Raw genomic sequence first — 20,704 nt, forward strand, 5'->3', positions numbered from 1 at the left:
CTAGTAGTTGGAGACCTGAAATGACAAATCAACGATACCGGAATGAACACTGAAAAGGAGGTGGTGGTGGAGAAAGTGATTGACCTTCCATTTAACTTCTAACAAGCAGAACTGGTACCTTTGCAGACAATATTAGTGTTACAGTAAAGCCCATTAGAGAGATTCCTTCGTCTAGACAGGTGGTGCCACAAATTCTCTTTTTCCCAGTTGTATTCGGTACCTCCTCATTACTTACTTGATCTGGCCATCTAATCTCGAGCATTCTTCTGTAGCACCACATTTCAAAAGCATTTGTTCGCTTGTTGTATAAACTGCTTGTAGTCCGTGTTTCATTTCCGTACGTTGCTACACTACGTACAAATATATTCAGAAAAGATTCCTTACACAAATGAATATTCGATGTTAAAATATTTCGCGTCTTCAGAAACGATTATCTTGCCCTTGCCAGCCGGCTGCTGTGGCCGAGCGGTTCTAGGCGCTTCAGTCCGGAACCACGCTGCTGCTGCGGTCGCAGGTTTGAATCCTGCCTCGAGCATGGATATGTGTGATTCCCTTAGGCTAGTTAGGTTTAAGTAGTTCTAGGGGACTGATGACTTCAGATGTTAAGTCCCTTAGTGCTCAGAGCCATTTGAACCATTTTTGCCATTGCCAGTCTATATTTTATACCCTCTTTGCATCGAACAGCATCATTTATTTTGCTGGCCAAATAGCAAAACTCATCTACTACTTTAAGTGTGTCGTTTTTTAATGTAATTCCGTCAGCATCACCTGATTTGATTCGATCTCTTTCCATTTTCCTTGTTTTTCTTTTCTTAATGTACATCTTGTGTCCCGCTATCAAGACACTGTCCATTCCGTTAAACTGTTCTTCTAAATACTTTGCTGTGTCTGACAAAATTACGACGTCATTGGCAAACCTCAAAGATGTTATTTTTTCTCCGTGAACTTTAATTTATATTCCAAATTTTTCTTTGGTTTCCTTTGCTGCTTGCTCAACGTACTGACTGAAAAAGAGCAAAAGTGCCTAAAATTAATTTTTTGTGTAGCCCAACAATACACTTCTTCGATTTCAAGTTTTCATCCATATGTACACCCGAGAATTTGGAGCAATCCGTTTTTTTACTGACTCTCGTTCGTGTGGAACATCACTTGTTGGTATGACTATTTCTTGTACATAAATGATTAGAGTGCGTTTTCTCAAAATTTAGGGGAAGTCATTTACCCTAGGCTGAGCTTACCACAGTCACGCCTGTGCATAGTATTTAAGTTTGCAATATACATGCCGTGTTGTGGAATAAGTTCGATAGGTGAATACTGGATTACCACTGTCTCCGGTGGTCGCTAGCTGCACTGGCAATGCGAGGGGAGCGTGCTTGTAACGAATTCATCTTAGGCTTGCATGTGTAAGATAAATTGAGATACTTGCGTGTGGAATATTTTCTAGGCGGACTAGCTCTGTTTAAGAGTGGGTAACTAAACCACTGTTTCGGGTGGATCTCGTGGTCGTGGTTACAAGAATAATGAGGTGTAAGGATGCTTGTACCACATTCGTGTTAGGTTTGCGTGTGTACTGATTAGTTACAATATCTTGCTAGTGATAGGGTGAATATTCTTTTGGTTTGTGTGTAGTAGTTAATTACAATATTTTGTAAGTGATCGTGTGAATTATTTGTCTCTATCGCCCAGGAACGTTCCAACGCGAGTAATTACGCCACTGTTCTCACTACCAGGAGACGGGCAATGCACGAGCAATGTACACACCGTTCCTGAGGAATGCAAATAAATATAGTAAATGCGTGAATGTATAGCTATTAAGATAATAATCGTGTAGAATTTATTGAATAAGGGTGGCAAGAAGGTGAGTGAAAGATAGCACTGAATTTGTCTGTTGGTTATCGCACTAGAGTATGCGTGAGGTACGTGAGAGGGCTCCACCCCTGACTGTGTGTGTAATACAACATAATGCGTCTGAACGGGTTTGTTTGGATGAGAATAGACGTTGGGTAACTTATTTTATTTATGGGATTAATTTCTTTGTGGAGTCACCTCTTGTGATATTTGGGTGTTTTCCGTAATCAGTGCTGTCTTGCTATGTTTAATCAGTATCGTTAAACTAGAGGAAATTTCATTGTATTTTATTCTGAGTATGCGAGAATGTGTGGGAGCGTGAAGTTGAGACAAAAATCGTCCCCGTCACTAAGTAATGAGGGCACATCCTGACCCATATTTTCCTGTGCAGTTCACATATTCGTAGCAGACCATTTAGATTTAATTTGAGAGGAATTGATAACGATTGATTAGAAAACTGTGAGGTCTGTTTCATGGGTAGTATCATGTTACGTTCAGTACCATGGAATCATTTCGCATACATGTTGATTTGCCTCCAAAAGTAGGCCTTTAGTGTGAGTAAATAGCCATGTCGTCCAAAGAACATGAGTTGGGGCGTCAATATTCTTTTTCCACCATTTCACATGGGTCCGTTCCCACCATTATGCCGTGGCGTACCGTCATTATTCAGAATTTCTATAATTAATTTAGCACTTTGGAATATCTTCGATGTGTGAATGGGATTTGGACCAGGCAAAGGTTATATTCACCAAGTGGCTCGCTGAGAGTTGCCTTCATTATTATTTAATTAATTATTTGCGTTATTCGTGGCCTAGTTCAATTATAATCCACCAAAAGGAAGTGAATTTGTCATTAGTCAGAATTTATGATTCCATCGGCGTATTCACCTCTCAGTGTAATGAGGTGCTTCAATTACAAACTGTGACTTGCGACTAGTAGATGATGGAAGTTCAAGCTGAACAGTTCTGGTTCATTTATGACCTAACATCACTACGAGGAAGTAGCAGTTCCTTCACTCAGTAGCCGCGAGAGCACTCTTTGACTTTACTTTTGCGTACTGTGAGTTACGACTATTTTCGCTGGACTCTTCTTACAGATTACAGAGCGACAAGTCAGGGCTTGTTAACGATTATTATAATTGGAATAATTACGGGAATTTTTGTCAAAGCTCCGTTATTGTGTGGTTTTGTCTCTGGGTCGGTAATGGGTTCTTGAAGCACTCAAGCTTCCTCAGGACAGTCCGCTTATTAAAAACCTGCTCCGGAAGAACATAAAAACAGGAGGATAGGAGAAATGCCACAAGAGGCTACAAGAGAGCCGTTCTACATCACGAAATTTCGAGAGAGTACTTACCGGGAAGAGTCGGACAACATACTACTTCCACATATGTCCCGCGAAATAAACATAACGAGAAAATTCGAGAAATTATAACTAATACAGAAGTTTACCGACAGCCAATCTTCCCACGCGCCATTCACGAATTGGGGGGATTATTTAGTGACACGAGAAGTACATAGGTGTAGATGTAAATGGGAAGGCATTGTCTTGTTACAAGAAGCTTGGTTGCCATCTTTATAAAAGAGTTACGTATTGTAATACGCCACGTGAGACAAAGTATTGTGTCAAACATTTATAGTGTTTGTAATATTATTGCTTACGTTTATTCGTTCCAACAGCACGTCTGTTCGCCTAACGTAAACGTGCAAATTCACCTGTGAGCCAGTGGTTCATGAGAGTCTGACACATGGAGATTCAGAATGCAGGACCACCCTTATAAAATGAACCCATATCGAAGAACACCTTTTCGTATCAAATCGCCAAAAAGAATTTCGTACATTTGGAGAATCGTTACATATTTTTCCATCAAAAGCGCATTCAAGCTTATCACAAATGAAGGTCATTCGTTTAATTTAATTGTAGTTTCATTTTAGAGTGTCTTCTCCATTTGTTTTTCAGAGCAGTATAAACAAATAATCTGAAATTACTGCAACTCCAGTACAGTAATGCTTGTTATGGTTCTGAGCGAATGAAATATAAACAGCACCTTACATTCCGACATACAGTATGAATTGAGCAAGAAACATTTTGTTTGAAAAAGTTGAGTAGATTCGTTTCTAGCATTGTCAATATTACTTGACATCGTCGAAGAAAGTTAAATGTACAGTAGGCAGCTTACAAATATAACGCACCATAATTTACGTAATGTAATAAGTACTGAGTCAACAATTTACCATTGTATGTGTCGATTTGTGTAAAATAAGGCACATTTTCTTTCGGGTAGTTTTACGTAGAAAACACAATGTGAGAATAATAAAGCTGCCCCAAAAGGGTTTTCCGCAATTTGTGACAAAATAATAAAATGAGCAAAGAGACCTGAAATTGCACCGCTCGTTAGCTGTGACATTGGAAATAGAAAGATCGTTGTGGCAAAAATTTATAATAAAGTCTTTTGGCTCTTTACTCACACACATTTTCTGTTGTGCCTTAGTTAAGCTTCTATGCTAACTTGAGCATGTTCAATCCTATCGTTGGTTTCTAAAAGAAGCGACATTTTCAATGCGTGCTCAAGATATTTGTCTCTAAAATTGAAACGCGACAAGCAGTCATGCAAGTAACATGTTACCTCGAATATCTGAGAGGAACCGACTGCCGCCTGAAGCATACTTTTCCTAAAATTGCCGAAGCCGTTTCCCGCAGTGATGGTGAAAGGCAATCTGTTGTTTTGATACCCGTCCTAAGTTTTGACAAGAAACGAAATACAAACACAGCTGGCGAACAAATCAACAAAGGGCTAAGGCAAACAGCGAAAAAAATGGAGCAGCTCGCCATGACTGTTTTCGGCAGAAAAAAAAGAGAAGTCTGAGAGGGAAAAAATGCCGTATTCATTCACTCTGATTTTTCTGCGGTTTCCTGATTTTTGAACAAATAGAAAACAGCACTCACTTTATGCATATGCCTGATTAAAATTTCTCTCTTGATATAGGCTAAGTGCCATAAATTTAGTTGAAAATCTTTGTATTCCCACTGTCAACAAATGCTGTTTGTTAACTCAATGAATGCGATCTAAAATATAGGCAAATAGTGAACCGTAAACTCCTTTACATTTTAAACTGTTCATTTACTAGGGGGTTCCATTAATTCGAATTCTGGTGTATTAACTTCTTCACCTATAGACATATCCCCCGCTCTTTTATTTAGTTTGGGTCATTACGTGGTTCAATATTCAAGAAGAGAATTAGCCTATACCACTGGACAGAGAAATGAAGCTCATTCCTCATTAGTCTCAGTTATGGTAAGGATGTAACTTCAGCCGGCCGGGGTGGCCGAGCGGTTTTAGGCGCTACAGTCTGGAACCGCGCGACCGCTACGGTCGCAGGTTCGAATCCTAACTCGGGCATGGGTGTGTGTGATGCCCTTAGGTTAGTTAGGTTTAATTAGTTTTAAGTTCTAGGGGACTGATGACCTCAGAAGTTAAGTCCCATAGTGCTCAGAGCCATTTGAACCATGTAACTTCAGACAGTGTCTAATTTTATTATAGCCAACATACTCGTCTTGAGAAATACAGCAACAGTATTCATATTAACTATAATTCTCATTTATTGTTCAGGGTCAGCTGCACATTTTTAATTATATTTAATGCTTCGATCACTCTGGATCATCTTCAGATCCAAGCAAAGTAAAACTAAATATGTACCACATAAACGAAAAACTTTCAAAATAATTTTTGTTCTTATAGTTTCGAAGAAGACCTTATGACTTTACACTTTCTCACTTTCAATATCTTAAGATACTAATTTAGTATTCGTTACTTTAGTTTTAAATTTTATAATCCATTATTTTATCCCCATTTTACTGTTTTACGCATCCATTTTGGTATTTATAGAGAAATTTTTCAACTTCATTGACTTTTTGCAAGTTTTGTAAAAGACTCTCTCTTATTAAACCCATAGCAGACCTGCCAGTATTCCCCCCTTCCCCCTTTCCTTGCCTTTTTTTCCCGTCTCTTAATCCCTCTCACACCATTTGGCAGTTTCACTATTTTATGCCGTTTACAATTTACATACCCATTGTTCTACACTATTAGTGTTTCAACCAGAATTTCACATAATTACACGTTCTATAACTCATGACACCCCCACAATCCCCTCCTGCTTCCTTTCCCCTGTCCCAATCACCCTCACTCCATTTCCCCGACCACCCCCACCCCCTCTCCGCTACCTTCAACATATGATTACTTAAAGCACTGACCGCGATTGCAAAACACAGTGCTGTGATATGTGGTTCTGCGTAGAAAAGACGGGTTGCTGACGTAACTATTTAGATCAAGTCTACATTTATGTACAACTTTTTTCCTTTTTACTTGTTGTAAAATATTAGATTATACATATTTATTTTTACATTTTTTTTAGATCTAAACATGATGCAGAGAGATAGAAACATGTAATCTAATATAAAATGTGAACCGAGACGGATCAATAAACGAAATTAATTTTAAATCTAATTACACATTTAAAGTCACGAGCGGATGAACGGACTGGCAGAAGTGGAGCAGTGATTAACACACTGCACTCAAAATTGGGAAGACGATGGTTCAAATGCTCCTCCGCACTTCATAATTTAGATTTTCCTTGGTATCCCTAAAACGCTCCAGGCAAACACTGGGATGATTCCTTTGAAAGGGCATGGCTGATTTCCTTGTGTCCTCTCTCGTGTTTGAAATTATCCGAGTTCGCGTTTCGTCTCTAATGATGTCGATGTCAACTAGAAGTTAAACCCAAATGTTCCTTCCTTCTTTCCGGATGAAAAGTGACGGAAGGTGAGGTGTCATGGGGGGTCACCTGGAATCTCCAACTGGTCTCGATGATCTGCAAGTCACAATTTTGTGTTACATCTACATCTACATCTATACTCCGCAAGCCACCTGACGGTGTGTGGCGGAGGGTACCCTGAATACCTCTGTCGGTTCTCCCTTCTATTCCAGTCTCGTATTGTTCGTGGAAAGAAGGATTGTCGGTATGCTTCTGTGTGGGCTCTAATCTCTCTGATTTTATCCTCATGGTCTCTTCGCGAGATATACGTAGGAGGGAGCAATATACTGCTTGACTCTTCGGTGAAGGTATGCTCTCGAAACTTTAACAAAAGCCCGTACCGAGCTACTGAGCGTCTCTCCTGCAGAGTCTTCCACTGGCGTTTATCTATCATCTCCGTAACGCTTTCGCGATTACTAAATGATCCTGTAACGAAGCGCGCTGCTCTCCGTTGGATCTTCTCTATCTCTTCTATCAACCCTATCTGGTACGGACGCCACACTGCTGAGCAGTACTCAAGCAGTGGGCGAACAAGCGTACTGTAACCTACTTCCTTTGTTTTCGGATTGCATTTTCTTAGGATTCTTCCAATGAATCTCAGTCTGGCATCTGCTTTACCGACGATCAGCTTTATATGATCATTCCATTTTAAATCACTCCTAGCAGGCCGCGGCGGCCGTGCGGTTCTAGGCGCTGCAGTCCTGAACCGCGGGGCTGCTACGGTCGCAGGTTCGAATCCTGCCTCGGGCATGGTTGTGTGTGATGACCTTAGTTAGGTTTAAGTAGTTCTAAGTTCTAGGGGACTGATGACCTAAGATGTTAAGTCCCATAGTGCTCAGACCCATTTTTTGAAATCACTCCTAATGCGTACTCCCAGATAATTTATGGAATTAACTGCTTCCAGTTGCTGACCTCCTATATTGTAGCTAAATGATAAGGGCTCTATCTTTCTATGTATTCCCAGCACATTACACTTGTCTACATTGAGATTCAATTGCAATTCCCTGCACCATGCGTCAATTCGCTGCAGATCCTCCTGCATTTCAGTACAATTTTCCATTGTTACAACCTCTCGACACACCACAGCATCATCTGCAAAAAGCCTCAGTGAACTTCCGATGTCATTCACAAGGTCATTTATGTATTTTGTGAATAGCAACGGTCCTATGACACTCCCCTGCGGCACACCTGAAAGCACTCTTACTTCGGAAGACTTCTCTCCATTGAGAAAGACATGCTGCTTTCTGTTATCTAGGAACTCTTCAATCCAATCACACAATTGGTCTGATAGTCCATATGCTCTTACTTTGTTCATTAAACGACTGTGGCGAACTGTATTGAACGCCTTGCGGAAGTCAAGAAACACGGCATCTACCTGTGAAACCGTGTCTATGGCCCTCTTGAGTCTCGTGGACGAATAGCGCGAGCTGGGTTTCACACGACCGTCTTTTTCGAAACCCATGCTGATTCCTACAGAGTAGATTTCTAGTCTCCAGAAAAGTCATTATACTCGAACATAATACGTGTTCCAAAATTCTACAACTGATCGACGTTAGAGATATAGGTCTATAGTTCTACACATCTGTTCGACGTCCCTTCTTGAAAACGGGGATGACCTGTGCCCTTTTCCAATCCTTTGGAACGCTACGCTCTTCTAGAGACCTACGGTACACCGCTGCAAGAAGGGGGGCAAGTTCCTTCGCGTACTCTGTGTAAAATCGAATTGGTATCCCTTCAGGTCCAGCGGCCTTTCCTCTTTTGAGCGATTTTAATTGTTTCTCTATCCCTCTGTCGTCTATTTCGATATCTACCATTTTGTCATCTGTACGACAATCTAGAGAAGGAACTACACTGCAGTCTTCCTCTGTGAAACAGCTTTGGAAAAAGACATTTAGTATTTCGGCCTTTAGTCTGTCATCCTCTGTTTCAGTACCATTTTGGTCACAGAGTGTCTGGACATTTTGTTTTGATCCACCTACTGTTTTGACATAAGACCAAAATTTCTTAGGATTTTCTGCCAAGTCAGTACATTACGCGTGGTAATTGGTCAAATACTCGATAAAGATAAAGCTTCATCGGAGATTCCGTATCAAACTCCTCCTGGTCGCTGTCCAGAAAATTTCTTAAGTAAGTCGCCAAAGTACGCCTGAAACTGACAGTGTATAAATAAGCCGCCCGACATTAATTCTGAGTCTGAGACCTACGGTTGTGTGATTTTGTAACGCAGGGGCTTTGTTAAGTACATAAAGCACTTGGTGAGGCCACAACATCTGTCCTGACCCGTCCCCACCACAAAGGAAGAGAGGGAAAAAAAATTAATCCATTACCTCTGACCACAGATTCGGCTCCCAACGAAATTCCGAGTAAACTGATACCGAACAGAGACCAGTCGGTCAAGTAATTAACTAGTCGTCAATCTTAATTACGCAGTTAGTGCTATTAAACTAATTTTCCGGTGTCCGCAGACGCTAACGAGGTATTGTCTGAATAGATGATCATCGATTCAAAGGGACAGGTTGACATCATCGTTTATGTAAAATAGGAAACGCTTAAGACGGCGAAATCTAACTTGGTTCCCTGGCCATTATATCGGATCGTCGTTGAGGCTACGCGGTGGCGGAGACATACAAATTCTCCCGCTTTCTGGGAATCCGTTAATTTTGGCCAACCCAACTTGAATGTACGAACTTGGCCGCTCCAGTTGACCAGAACGGCAGAAACGGCAGAGCTGTTAGGTGGCTACAAGGCCGTTTTGTATACTGCGGAGAGATCAGTCGAGTGCATGTCACGTCGTGTTGCGGCACTTCTGTGTGGTCGTGGGGGCCCTACGCTATATAAGGCAGGTATACCAGTTTTCTTTGGCTCTTCAGTGTATAAACTGTGCTATAACCAAGCACAGTTTATTATTTGTTATGATGACGACGAACGAGTCGTCGCCAGTGGTGACTGGTGGCCAATGCTAAACAGAAACATACAAATCACAGCAGGTTTGTCAATAACGTCAATTAGGTGCTGGCTGCATGGTCTGGGTCTACAACGACTAAAATAATTAGAAGTCGTTGGTAAAAAATAATATATATTGTACTTAACTGGTTGTACAGCATTCTTCTTGGCTGCATACATATAATTATAAAAAAATAGCTATTAAGGCCTCACTTAGGCCTTGTTAGAGGTTACTTCCTATCAGCTGAAGGCTATGCTACTTTGCTACTAGACGTCCAGAGCAAGAGTGGACAAGAGCTCGCTAGAAACTTGATACAAGCCGCGGATCAGCGTTAGGGGTGCTGGTCGCGACTCGCGGGTCCAACGATACGAATACGGACCGCGGTCGATAACTGCAACCCCTAACAAGTGTGGTATCGAACGTTGATACCACATAATTGTCCAAGTAAATTTTATTTTTATGTGACACCAGTGACAAACTGATGGTGTTATTATCTGTCATCATGATTTTGTGTTCAATTCATAGTGTTAATATCTGTCGTCACGATTTTAAGTTTACCTAATATAGTGGTGTAAATTCTTTTAAGAACTTTGTGATGGTTCGCCGACCGAAACTGGTTGGTAAGTAAAGTACTGTATCAGCATTTTGAGGTGGTAATCATGACATTTTTTAAGCTCATAGAAAATGTGGGGGACTGCTTGAAACAGCGACACAGCAACCGAGAAACCCACCTCTTGGTAGCTATTGGGTACCTAATCTTAAATGAGAGGCTTCATCCTGATATGGTGTGCCTACAGAACTGTGAGACCTCTTCCCTAGCGAAAGTGAGGCTATAATCAGTACACAGTATGAACATGATGTCTCATGGGGTTGTCTGATTTTAGTTCAGTGCCCTTACGTATTAGTTTTACAGTAATTAGGTGCTGACTGTACTTTATTTCAGTTTTGCTGCAATTCAGCTTCAGCTTCGTCGCACTTGCTCCTCCAAAATTTGCAGAATCTTTTCTGGTCCCGAAGCAAACAAAATAATGTCATTGAGCCGTGGTAAAAATTGCTGTTTTGAAAAGGGCGCCGCAGCGCGTAGTGTGAACCAGTAGCCCTCCGTTTCTGGCGGTGGCGCCGCTGTGGCAATCGCAGCTTTGGTGTCTCCCTCTAGTAGACACTTGCATTTAAGGGGCGCCAGTCGGTCAGTCTGGGTCAGTCTCTCGTCCCCAGCTTGCTAGTCTGTCTCTCGTCCGCATTTGTTAGGCAGTTAGTGTCTGTCGTTCGGATCAACCTTTAAAGCCGTCAAAATGAGTCTTTCCACTCCGCTAGTAAGAGAACTCAGCGAGTGGTCGCCCGGTCGGCGCTTAGTTCCTTCATGTGAGTCTGCGCGTTAGGCCGCCAGTTTGCTCGAGTTTGTTCAAGCAATGGTCATTGGCGGTTGGATCGATCGGTTGGTCGGTCGCGCACTGAAACACTTCCGTCTTGAGCGACGGCGCATGTGAGGTCGCCACCTGAGTCCATTGGGCTGCGGCTTATAGCGAGGGGTAGTGGCTTCGCGGTCGACACGAGAGCCAACCCATGAAATCAGTCTGGCCGGTGCGAGCTTAGACGCCGTGAGACGGGAGATCGGCGCGCCTTCCTGCGTCCGTTGAAGCGGCTACCAGCGGACGGTTCGGGAGAGAGATTTAGGGGTGCTGCGCCAGGTCTTCTCCAGAAATCGCAGTTTATTAGAAGTTAAGTAATTGGTGATATCTTGTTTGATTTATTGTTAAATTGTACTTGTTTTCTTGGTGAGGTCACCAGCCGTTTTGCTTTGGGGTCGTCCGACCATTCTTCTCCGTTTGCCCACCCGCGAGAAGGTGGTTGTTTATAAATAGGGTAGTCCGTTTTTCCCTTGTGGAGCAGGGGCGGGTTAGAGCAACCTGCAGTTCGGGTTGTTCGGTAATCTCCCTATCAATCTACCGTACGTTAGTAGCGGCCTCTGTCATGTTTGTCGGATTTGGTGTGTTAACGAATTTATTACTTGTAGTGTGTGTCTGAGCAGGAGTTTGAGGTTTTATTCTATTGAGGTTATAAATATTTAATTCATAACATGCTGCTACACAAGCACCTCCAACTCTAACTAATACAATCCTAACAATATCGCATAACCTAAGTCGCCTAACCTATATACACTCCTGGAAATGGAAAAAAGAACACATTGACACCGGTGTGTCAGACCCACCATACTTGCTCCGGACACTGCGAGAGGGCTGTACAAGCAATGATCACACGCACGGCACAGCGGACACACCAGGAACCACGGTGTTGGCCGTCGAACGGCGCCAGCTGCGCAGCATTCGTGCACCGCCGCCGTCAGTGTCAGCCAGTTTGCCGTGTCATACGGAGCTCCATCGCAGTCTTTAACACTGGTAGTATGCCGCGACAGCATGGACGTGAACCGTATGTGCAGTTGACGGACTTTGAGCGAGGGCGTATAGTGGGCATGCGGGAGGCCGGGTGGACGTACCGACGAATTGCTCAACACGTGGGGCGTGAGATCTCCACAGTACATCGATGTTGTCGCCAGTGGTCGGCGGAAGGTGCACGTGCCCGTCGACCTGGGACCGGACCGCAGCGACGCACGGATGCACGCCAAGACCGTAGGATCCTACGCAGTACCGTAGGGGACCGCACCGCCACTTCCCAGCAAATTAGGGACACTGTTGCTCCTGGGGTATCGGCGAGGACCATTCGCAACCGTCTCCATGAAGCTGGGTTACGGTCCCGCACACCGTTAGGCCGTCTTCCGCTCACGCCCCAACATCGTGCAGCCTGCCTCCAGTGGTGTCGCGACAGGCGTGAATGGAGGGACGAATGGAGACGTGTCGTCTTCAGCGATGACAGTCGCTTCTGACTTGGTGCCAGTGATGGTCGTATGCGTGTTTGGCGCCGTGCAGGTGAGTGCCACAATCAGGACTGCATACGACCGAGGCACACAGGGCCAACACCCGGCATCATGGTGTGGGGAGCGATCTCCTACACTGGCCGTACACCACTGGTGATCGTCGAGGGGACACTGAATAGTGCACGGTACATCCAAACCGTCATCGAACCCATCGTTCTACCATTCCTAGACCGGCAAGGGAACTTGCTGTTCCAACAGGACAATGCACGTCCGCATGTATCCCGTGCCACCCAACGTGCTCTAGAAGGTGTAAGTCAACTATCCTGGCCAGCAAGATCTCCGGATCTGTCCCCCATGGAGCATGTTTGGGACTGGATGAAGCGTCGTCTCACGCGGTCTGCACGTCCAGCACGAACGCTGGTCCAACTGAGGCGCCAGGTGGAAATGGCATGGCAAGCCGTTCCACAGGACTACATCCAGCATCTCTACGATCGTCTCCATGGGAGAATAGCAGCCTGCATTGCTGCGAAAGGTGGATATACACTGTACTAGTGCCGACATTGTGCATGCTCTGTTGCCTGTGTCTATGTGCCTGTGGTTCTGTCAGTGTGATCATGTGATGTATCTGACCCCAGGAATGTGTCAATAAAGTTTCCCCTTCCTGGGACAATGAATTCACGGTGTTCTTATTTCAATTTCCAGGAGTGTATTTTTGTGCAACACGAGCCTAGTAATACTAGAGCTCGTGTTGTTGCACAGTCGGCTGCTGCTGGAAGACTGACTCTAACGCGCGAGCAGCGCGGCGTGCCAGTCCTTATCAGCTCTTATCTTGCGCAACCGGATGTGAATTATAGTGCAACACGAGCTAAGTAAATATATAGGACGCTGTAGCAGAGGCAGTTAAAAATTCTAAGTCCCAATCAAGGACACGCACTGCTCGACGCGTAACTCATATCTAAATATATGTTTTGATCTTTGGAAACTTTGATATTATTGCCTATGATCTTGAGAGGTGGTATCTATGTACTGTAGAGCATCTTAACTATTGTTTGGGCTACCTTGAAGAATTTTGTATAAGATTGCATTTCATGGGTTTTTATTTAAAAGATCATTTTAGTATACAAAGTTGCCACCCTTTCATCGTAAGATTTTTCTTAGAAGTTAAAATCAAGTTGCACCTACGGTGGCAAGGTTAATATTTTAATTGTTAGTGTTTTGTACCATTTCCATCCCTCCTACGGGGGGTGCATGGTTTGTGTGGTTGTGTAGATTCTTATAACTCTTGTTTAAAGTTATCTGTTGTGCGTTTCTAGGCGCTACGATCTGGAGCCGAGCAACCGTTACGGTCGCAGGTTCGAATCCTGTCTCGGGCATGGATGTGTGTGATATCCTTAGGTTAGTTAAGTTTAAGTAGTTCTAAGTTCTAGGGGACTGGTGACCACAGATGTTAAGTCCCATAGTGCTCATAGCCATTTGAACCATTTAATTAGTTCTAATTTCTAGGCTACTGATGACCTTAGAAGTTCAGTGGCATAGTGCTCAGAGCCATTTGAACCATTTATCTGTTGTGTTGCAGATTTGCACCAGTGTAGTCTGTCAGAGGCTGCTGTGAGCGGTCGTAACTACGGCCGTGTTAAAAGGGAGCGGGAAGGTTCTCTGCCCGAAAGCTCATACAGTCAAAACTTGTTTCTTTCTGCCTCTGAATAAATTGTAACTTTGATATTTAGAGCGTGCTTTTTGATTATAATTTTAAATCTGTTTCTTTTAAAAAATGCTTTTGTTGGTTGTTGTTGTTGTGGTCTTCAGTCCTGAGACTGGTTTGATGCAGCCCTCCATGCTACTCTATCCTGTGCAAGCCTTTTCATCTCCCAGTACCTACTGCAACCCACATCCTTCTGAATCTGCTTAGTGTATTCATCTCTTGGTCTCCCTCTACGATTTTTACCCTCCACGCTGCCCTCCAATACTAAATTGGTGATCCCTTGATGCCTCAGAACATGTCCTACCAACCGATCCCTTCTTCTGGTCAAGTTGTGCCACAAACTTCTCTTCTCCCCAATCCCATTCAATACTTCCTCATTAGTTATGTGATCTACCCATCTAATCTTCAGCATTCTTCTGTAGCACCACATTTCGAAAGCTTCTATTCTCTTCTTGTCCAAACTATTTATCGTCCATGTTTCACTTCCATACATGGCTACACTCCATACAAATACTTTCAGAAACGACTTCCTGACACTTAAATCTATACTCGATGTTAACAAATTTCTCTTCTTCAGAAAAGCTTTCCTTGCCATTGCCAGCCTACATTTTATATCTTCTCTACTTCGACCATCATCAGTTATTTTGCTCCCCAAATAGCAAAACTCCTTTACTACTTTAAGTGCCTCATTTCCTAATCTAATTTCCTCAGCATCACCCGACATAATTAGACTACATTCCATTATCCTTGTTTTGCTTTTGTTGATGTTCATCTTATATCCTCCTTTCAAGACACTGTCCATTCCATTCAACTGCTCTTCGAAGTCCTTTGCTGTCTCTGACAGAATTATAATGTCATCGGCGAACCATGAATTTTAATACCTACTCCGAATTTTTCTTTTGTTTCCTTTACTGCTTGCTCAATATACAGATTGAACAACGTCGGGGAGAGGCTACAACCCTGTCTTACTCCCTTCCCAACCACTGCTTCCCTTTCATGTCCCTCGACTCTTATAACTGCCATCTGGTTTCTGTACAAATTGTAAATAGCCTTTCGCTCCCTGTATTTTACCCCTGCCACCTTTAGAATTTGAAAGAGAGTATTCCAGTCAACATTGTCAAAAGCTTTCTCTAAGTCTACAAATGCTAGAAACGCAGGTTTGCCTTTCCTTAATCTTTCTTCTAAGATAAGTCGTAAGGTCAGTATTGCCTCACGTGTTCCAGTGTTTCTACGGAATCCAAACTGATCTTCCCCGAGGTTGGCTTCTACTAGTTTTTCCATTCGTCTGTAAAGAATTCGTGTTAGTATTTTGCAGCTGTGACTTATTAAGCTGATAGTTCGGTAATTTTCACATCTGTCAACACCTGCTTTCTTTGGGATTGGAATTATTATATTCTTCTTGAAGTCTGAGGGTATTTCGCCTGTTTCATACATCTTGCTCACCAGATGGTAGAGTTTTGTCAGGACTGGCTCTCCCACGGCCGTCAGTAGTTCCAATGGAATATTGTCTACTCCGGGGGCCTTGTTTCGACTCAGGTCTTTCAGTGCTCTGTCAAACTCTTCACGCAGTATCATATCTCCCATTTCATCTTCATCTACATCCTCTTCCATTTCCATAATATTGTCCTCAAGTACATCGCCCTTGTATAGACCCTCTATATACTCCTTCCACCTTTCTGCTTTCCCTTCTTTCCTTAGAACTGGGTTTCCATCTGAGCTCTTGATATTCATACAAGTCGTTCTCTTATCTCCAAAGGTCTCTTTAATTTTCCTGTAGGCGGTATCTATCTTACCCCTAGTGAGATAGGCCTCTACATCCTTACATTTGTCCTCTAGCCATCTCTGCTTAGCCATTTTGCACTTCCTGTCGATCTCATTTTTGAGACGTTTGTATTCCTTTTTGCCTGTTTCACTTACTGCATTTTTATATTTTCTCCTTTCATCAATTAAATTCAATATTTCTTCTGTTACCCAAGGATTTCTACTAGCCCTCGTCTTTTAGACATTCTTAAAGTGAATAAAATTCCCATTTTTTAAAGGAATTTGGTTAGGATTTCATCAGTTACTCCCTGGCAACTACTTCCGTGCTTACATAGTGTGATTAAATGTGTTAATGTTCTTGATGAATCGCTAGTAAATAAAATAACTTCCTAAGAATATTCTTTGGAAATAAATCACGGTTCAGTCATCTGCAAACGGAAGGGCAGACACGCGTGCCGGGCGGAACACTGGTTGGCGCCGCGCGCCTACCTCTGACGTGCAGGTGCACGGGCAGGCTGAGCTTGGGGTCGGTGTTGACCTGGCACTCGTAGCGGCCGCCGTCCTCGTGCCGGACGCCCACCAGCCGCAGCGTCCACGAGTCCGGGTCGGAGCCGTGCAGCACCTCGAACCGAGAGTCCGACGTGTACGTCAGCACGCCGGACGTCAGGATGTGCAGGTCCCGCGACCGGATCCACGACACCTGCGGGCAGCATCAAACCAGCACTGAGAAGTGAGAGGCGCCAAACATACAGTCAACTGAACACAACTTCTGGAGGTAATTATATGATGTTAGAGAATATTTAAACTTCCACATTCGCTCTAGCCAGCTTCGGAATTCTGAACTTTCTCTTTTCTGAGTAATCTGTGCATGCGTTGTAGACATACCATATGGCTTACGTCAATGCGGTCATGCGAGACACAGCTGGCCCTCTTTGTGCATGATATACAACAGGCTCTAGATACCGGCTCCCAGGTTGTCAGCTCCAAGCATTCACCGCGGGACACAAAGATATTGAGCATCTTTGGTCGGAATTTAAAGGTATTGTCCACCATGTGCTAGAGAAGTATAGGGGAGGGAAAGGATCCACCTTGGTACAACAATCATATTAGGAAGTTGCTGAGAAACCAGAGAATTTTGCACAGTCGTTTTAGACATAGTCACTACCCCGCTGAAAAACAGAAGTTATGCGAAATGATAGCAGCTGTCAGAAGGGCAATCAGAGATTCTTTTGATGAATTTGAAAGCAATATTTTATCTGCAGGTTCCAAAAATAACCGCAAAAAATTTAGGTCGTACGTAAAATCTATGAACGCTACAAATAATTCAATACCTTCCCTTGCTGACGGTTCAGGTAACGTAACTGATGATGAGAAACAGAAGGCCGAAATTCTAAACCTAGCTTTCAAAAACTCGTTTACGATAGAGGACTGCAATACCATTCCCCCTTTCAATTATCGAACAAACGAAGGGATTGCTGCATAGTGTTTAGTGTAGCTGAGATTGTAAAACAGTTAAGATCCTCATACGCCAGGATGGCATCTGGCCCAGACGGTAACCCTGCAAGATTTTATGTTCACTATGCTACAAATACAGCACCATTCTTATCCGTCATCTGTCAGAGATCATTGGAACGGCGGAAAGTTCCACGAGGCTGGAAGAAGGCAATCTATAAAAAGGGTAGAAAATCGGATGCACATAATTACCGGCCACTTTCACTGACATCGATTTGTTGTAGTATCATGGAACATATTTTGTGTTCAGACATAATGACCTTTCTAGACTCTGAGAAGCTCATCTGCAGAAACCAGCTCGGTTTTCGGAAACAGCGGTCATGTGAGACACAGCTGGCCCTCTTTGTGCATGATATACAACAGGCTCTAGATACCGGCTCTCAGGTTGATGCCAAATTTCTCCAATTTCGAAAGGCGTTCTACTCAGTTCCGCACTGTCGCTTGCTCCAAAAAGTGAGCGCTTACGGTCTATCCGATGACATATGCGTTTGGATAGAAAGTTTCTAACAGGCAGAGAGCATTATGTCGTCCTGAATGGGGTGACTGCAACAAAAAGATGCGTAACTTCAGGTGTGCCTCAGGGCAGCATAGTAGGTCCACTGCTTTCTACGGCTTACATAAACGATCTGGTTGAAGGCATTTATAGCTCCATTAGACAGTTTGCCGGTGATGCCGTAGTCTACAGGAAAGTAGTATCACACGAAAGTTGTGAATAAATCAATCAGGATTTCCAGAAAATCAATGCGTGGTGTAATGACTGGCAGTTATCAAATCGTTCAAATGGCTCTGAGCACTATGGGACTTAACATCTGAGGTCATCAGTCCCCTAGAACTTAGAACTACTTAAACCTAACTAACCTGAAGACATCACACAGATCCACGCCCGAGGCAGGATTCGTACCTGCGACTGTAGCGGTCGCGTGGTTCCAGACTGAAGCGCCTAGAACAACTCTGCCGCAACGGCCGGCTGGCAGTTATCTCTCAATATTAGTAAGTGTAACTTACTGCTTATAACAAAGCGAAAATCCCCATTAATGTACGAGTACAAACGCCCAGTCTGTGAAAGCGGTAACATCCGTCAAGTATTTGGGTGTGACTGTTCGAAATGATGTCAAATAGAATGATCAGATTACACAAGTAACGGGCAAGGCGAAGTCTAGAGAGCGGTTTATTGGTAGAATCCTGAAGCGATGCAGTCTTTCAACAAAGGAAATTGCTTACAATATGTTAGTTCGTCCAGTCTTAGAATATTGATCGTCTTACCTGTTGGGTCTGATTCAGGAGACTGAGAAGGTCAAAAGAAGAGCGCCAAGATTCGTGACTGGCACATTTAGCCATCGCGAGAGCATTACAAATCTCATAGAAAGTTTGAAGTGGGCACACCTGCAGGTAAACGACGCGCTAAAAGGAAGGGACTGCTCATTAAATTCCGAAATCCGATCTTCGCCGAGGATGTAGAGCATATATTATTACCACCAACTTTGAAATCGCGCAATGATCATCATAAGGGAAATTAGACCTCATACTGAGGCGTCCAGAAGTCGTTTCAGCCTCGCGCGATCCGCGAGTGGAACAGGGGGAGGTAAATATGACTTTGGCGCGAATTGTGCCCGTCGCCACACACCGCTTAGTGGCTAGCGGAGTATACATGTAGATGTAGAATTAAAATGAGCAGTCGACCCGATGAGTGGTCAGATCGTAGTCCAACCTAACTATAATAATATAGTTCGGCAACTAACCTTGCTAGTAGTCAACTCGTGGTGCATAAGTTCGTAGCGGTTTTTTTTTCTTTTTTTTTGCATGTTGGTATTCCGGTTGCTATGGGCTCATTTATCGACTATCATTTCTTGTTTGTAGTTCACTGTTAATGTTTAAGTTCCCATATAGTCATTTTGTCATTTGGAGATAATGGATGGAGATGTGGTCGCTGGAAAACAGAGTGACATGTGTAGAAATCGGAATATTTCCAACATATTCTTCTGTTTGAGTTCAGTAGAGGGGTGGCAGCAGCAGAGGGTGCCAGAGACAGTTGCGATGACTGCAAGAAAATGGTTTTCTCGTTTTAACGATAATGGTTTTGACATTAGTGACGCTCCATGTTCAGGAAGAAATTCGGGGTTTGATGAAGATCTTTTAAACGCATTAATTGACAATGATCCAATTCAGTGTGCTCGAGAATTGGCAGATCTGATGAACTGTGATCATTCCATCATCGTTCGACTATTTCATGCAATGTGGAAGGTTCAAAAATCATGTATAGGGGTAACGCATGCTCTAAGCCAAAATCACAAAAATCAGCATGTGACCGTAAGTGCATATCTGCTTGTTTGTCATAAACTTGCTCGTGAACAACGCCCACCATTCCTATCCTGTATCACTATTGGTGACTAGAAGTGGTATCTGTACGCTAATGTAAGGGAAAGAAGAATGGCTGTGCCCAAACAAAACAGCAGCTCCCCGTACAAAGAACTGCGCTCATGCACAAAAAATAATGTTATGAATATGGCGAAACAGCGACGGTGTGGTATACTACGAATTCCTTCCCTGAGGTGTAACCATCACTGCTGACATTTATTGCCAACATTAGATCCAAGAACAACGCCCAGGAAGACTGCCTGAAGCGGTGCTACTGTGCGATAACGCCCACCCGCATTCTGCTACACTGACAAAAAAGCACTATATAGGAGTTCAGCGGGGAAGTCATTCCACACCATACTTATTCACCAGCCGGCCGCTGTGACCGAGCGGTTCTAGGCCCTTCAGTCCGGAACTGCCCTGCTGCTACGGTCGCAGGTTCGAATCCTGCCTCGAGCATGGATGAGTGTGATGTCCTTAGATTAGTTAGGTTTAAATAGGGTACAGGTGACCACTGGAGCCATTTCACCTTATTCAGCAGATCTTTCGCCTTCAAGTTTTCAGTTTTTCCGCTCTCTACCGAACAACTTCCAAGGAATTTCCTTTTCGGACGAAAATGCGCTCCTCAACATGGCTCGACGACTTCTTCGCCTCAAAACCAGGTGATTTCTACATTCACAGAACCGAAAACTTACCCCAGCTTTGGCAAACTGTTGTAAATAGTGAAGGAGAAGATATTATTGTTGATTAAATTCTCTGTTATGTATTTCTGTTGTGTTTACTAGTCTCATGGAAAAACGCAACGAACTTACGCACCAGCTTCATAAGGTCATGTCCCTGAGGGCTAGATGTGTTGGCGGACTATGCTGCGCTCGAATACGTCTGTGAATACCTTCCTAGCT

General features: G+C 43.5%; 1 protein-coding gene across 1 annotated transcript in view; it reads right to left on the bottom strand.

Annotated features, from left to right (window-relative positions):
* The window catches only part of LOC124805519 (lachesin-like), a 682,250-nt gene that overhangs the window by 177,456 nt on the left and 484,090 nt on the right, over positions 1 to 20,704 (bottom strand). The window contains exon 2 of the mRNA XM_047266083.1: positions 16,425 to 16,635. Coding sequence (XP_047122039.1) covers positions 16,425 to 16,635 — 211 coding nt within the window. The remainder of the gene's footprint in view (positions 1 to 16,424; positions 16,636 to 20,704) is intronic.

The sequence above is a fragment of the Schistocerca piceifrons genome, chromosome 7 (assembly GCF_021461385.2).
Source record: "Schistocerca piceifrons isolate TAMUIC-IGC-003096 chromosome 7, iqSchPice1.1, whole genome shotgun sequence".
Lineage (NCBI taxonomy): Eukaryota > Metazoa > Arthropoda > Insecta > Orthoptera > Acrididae > Schistocerca > Schistocerca piceifrons.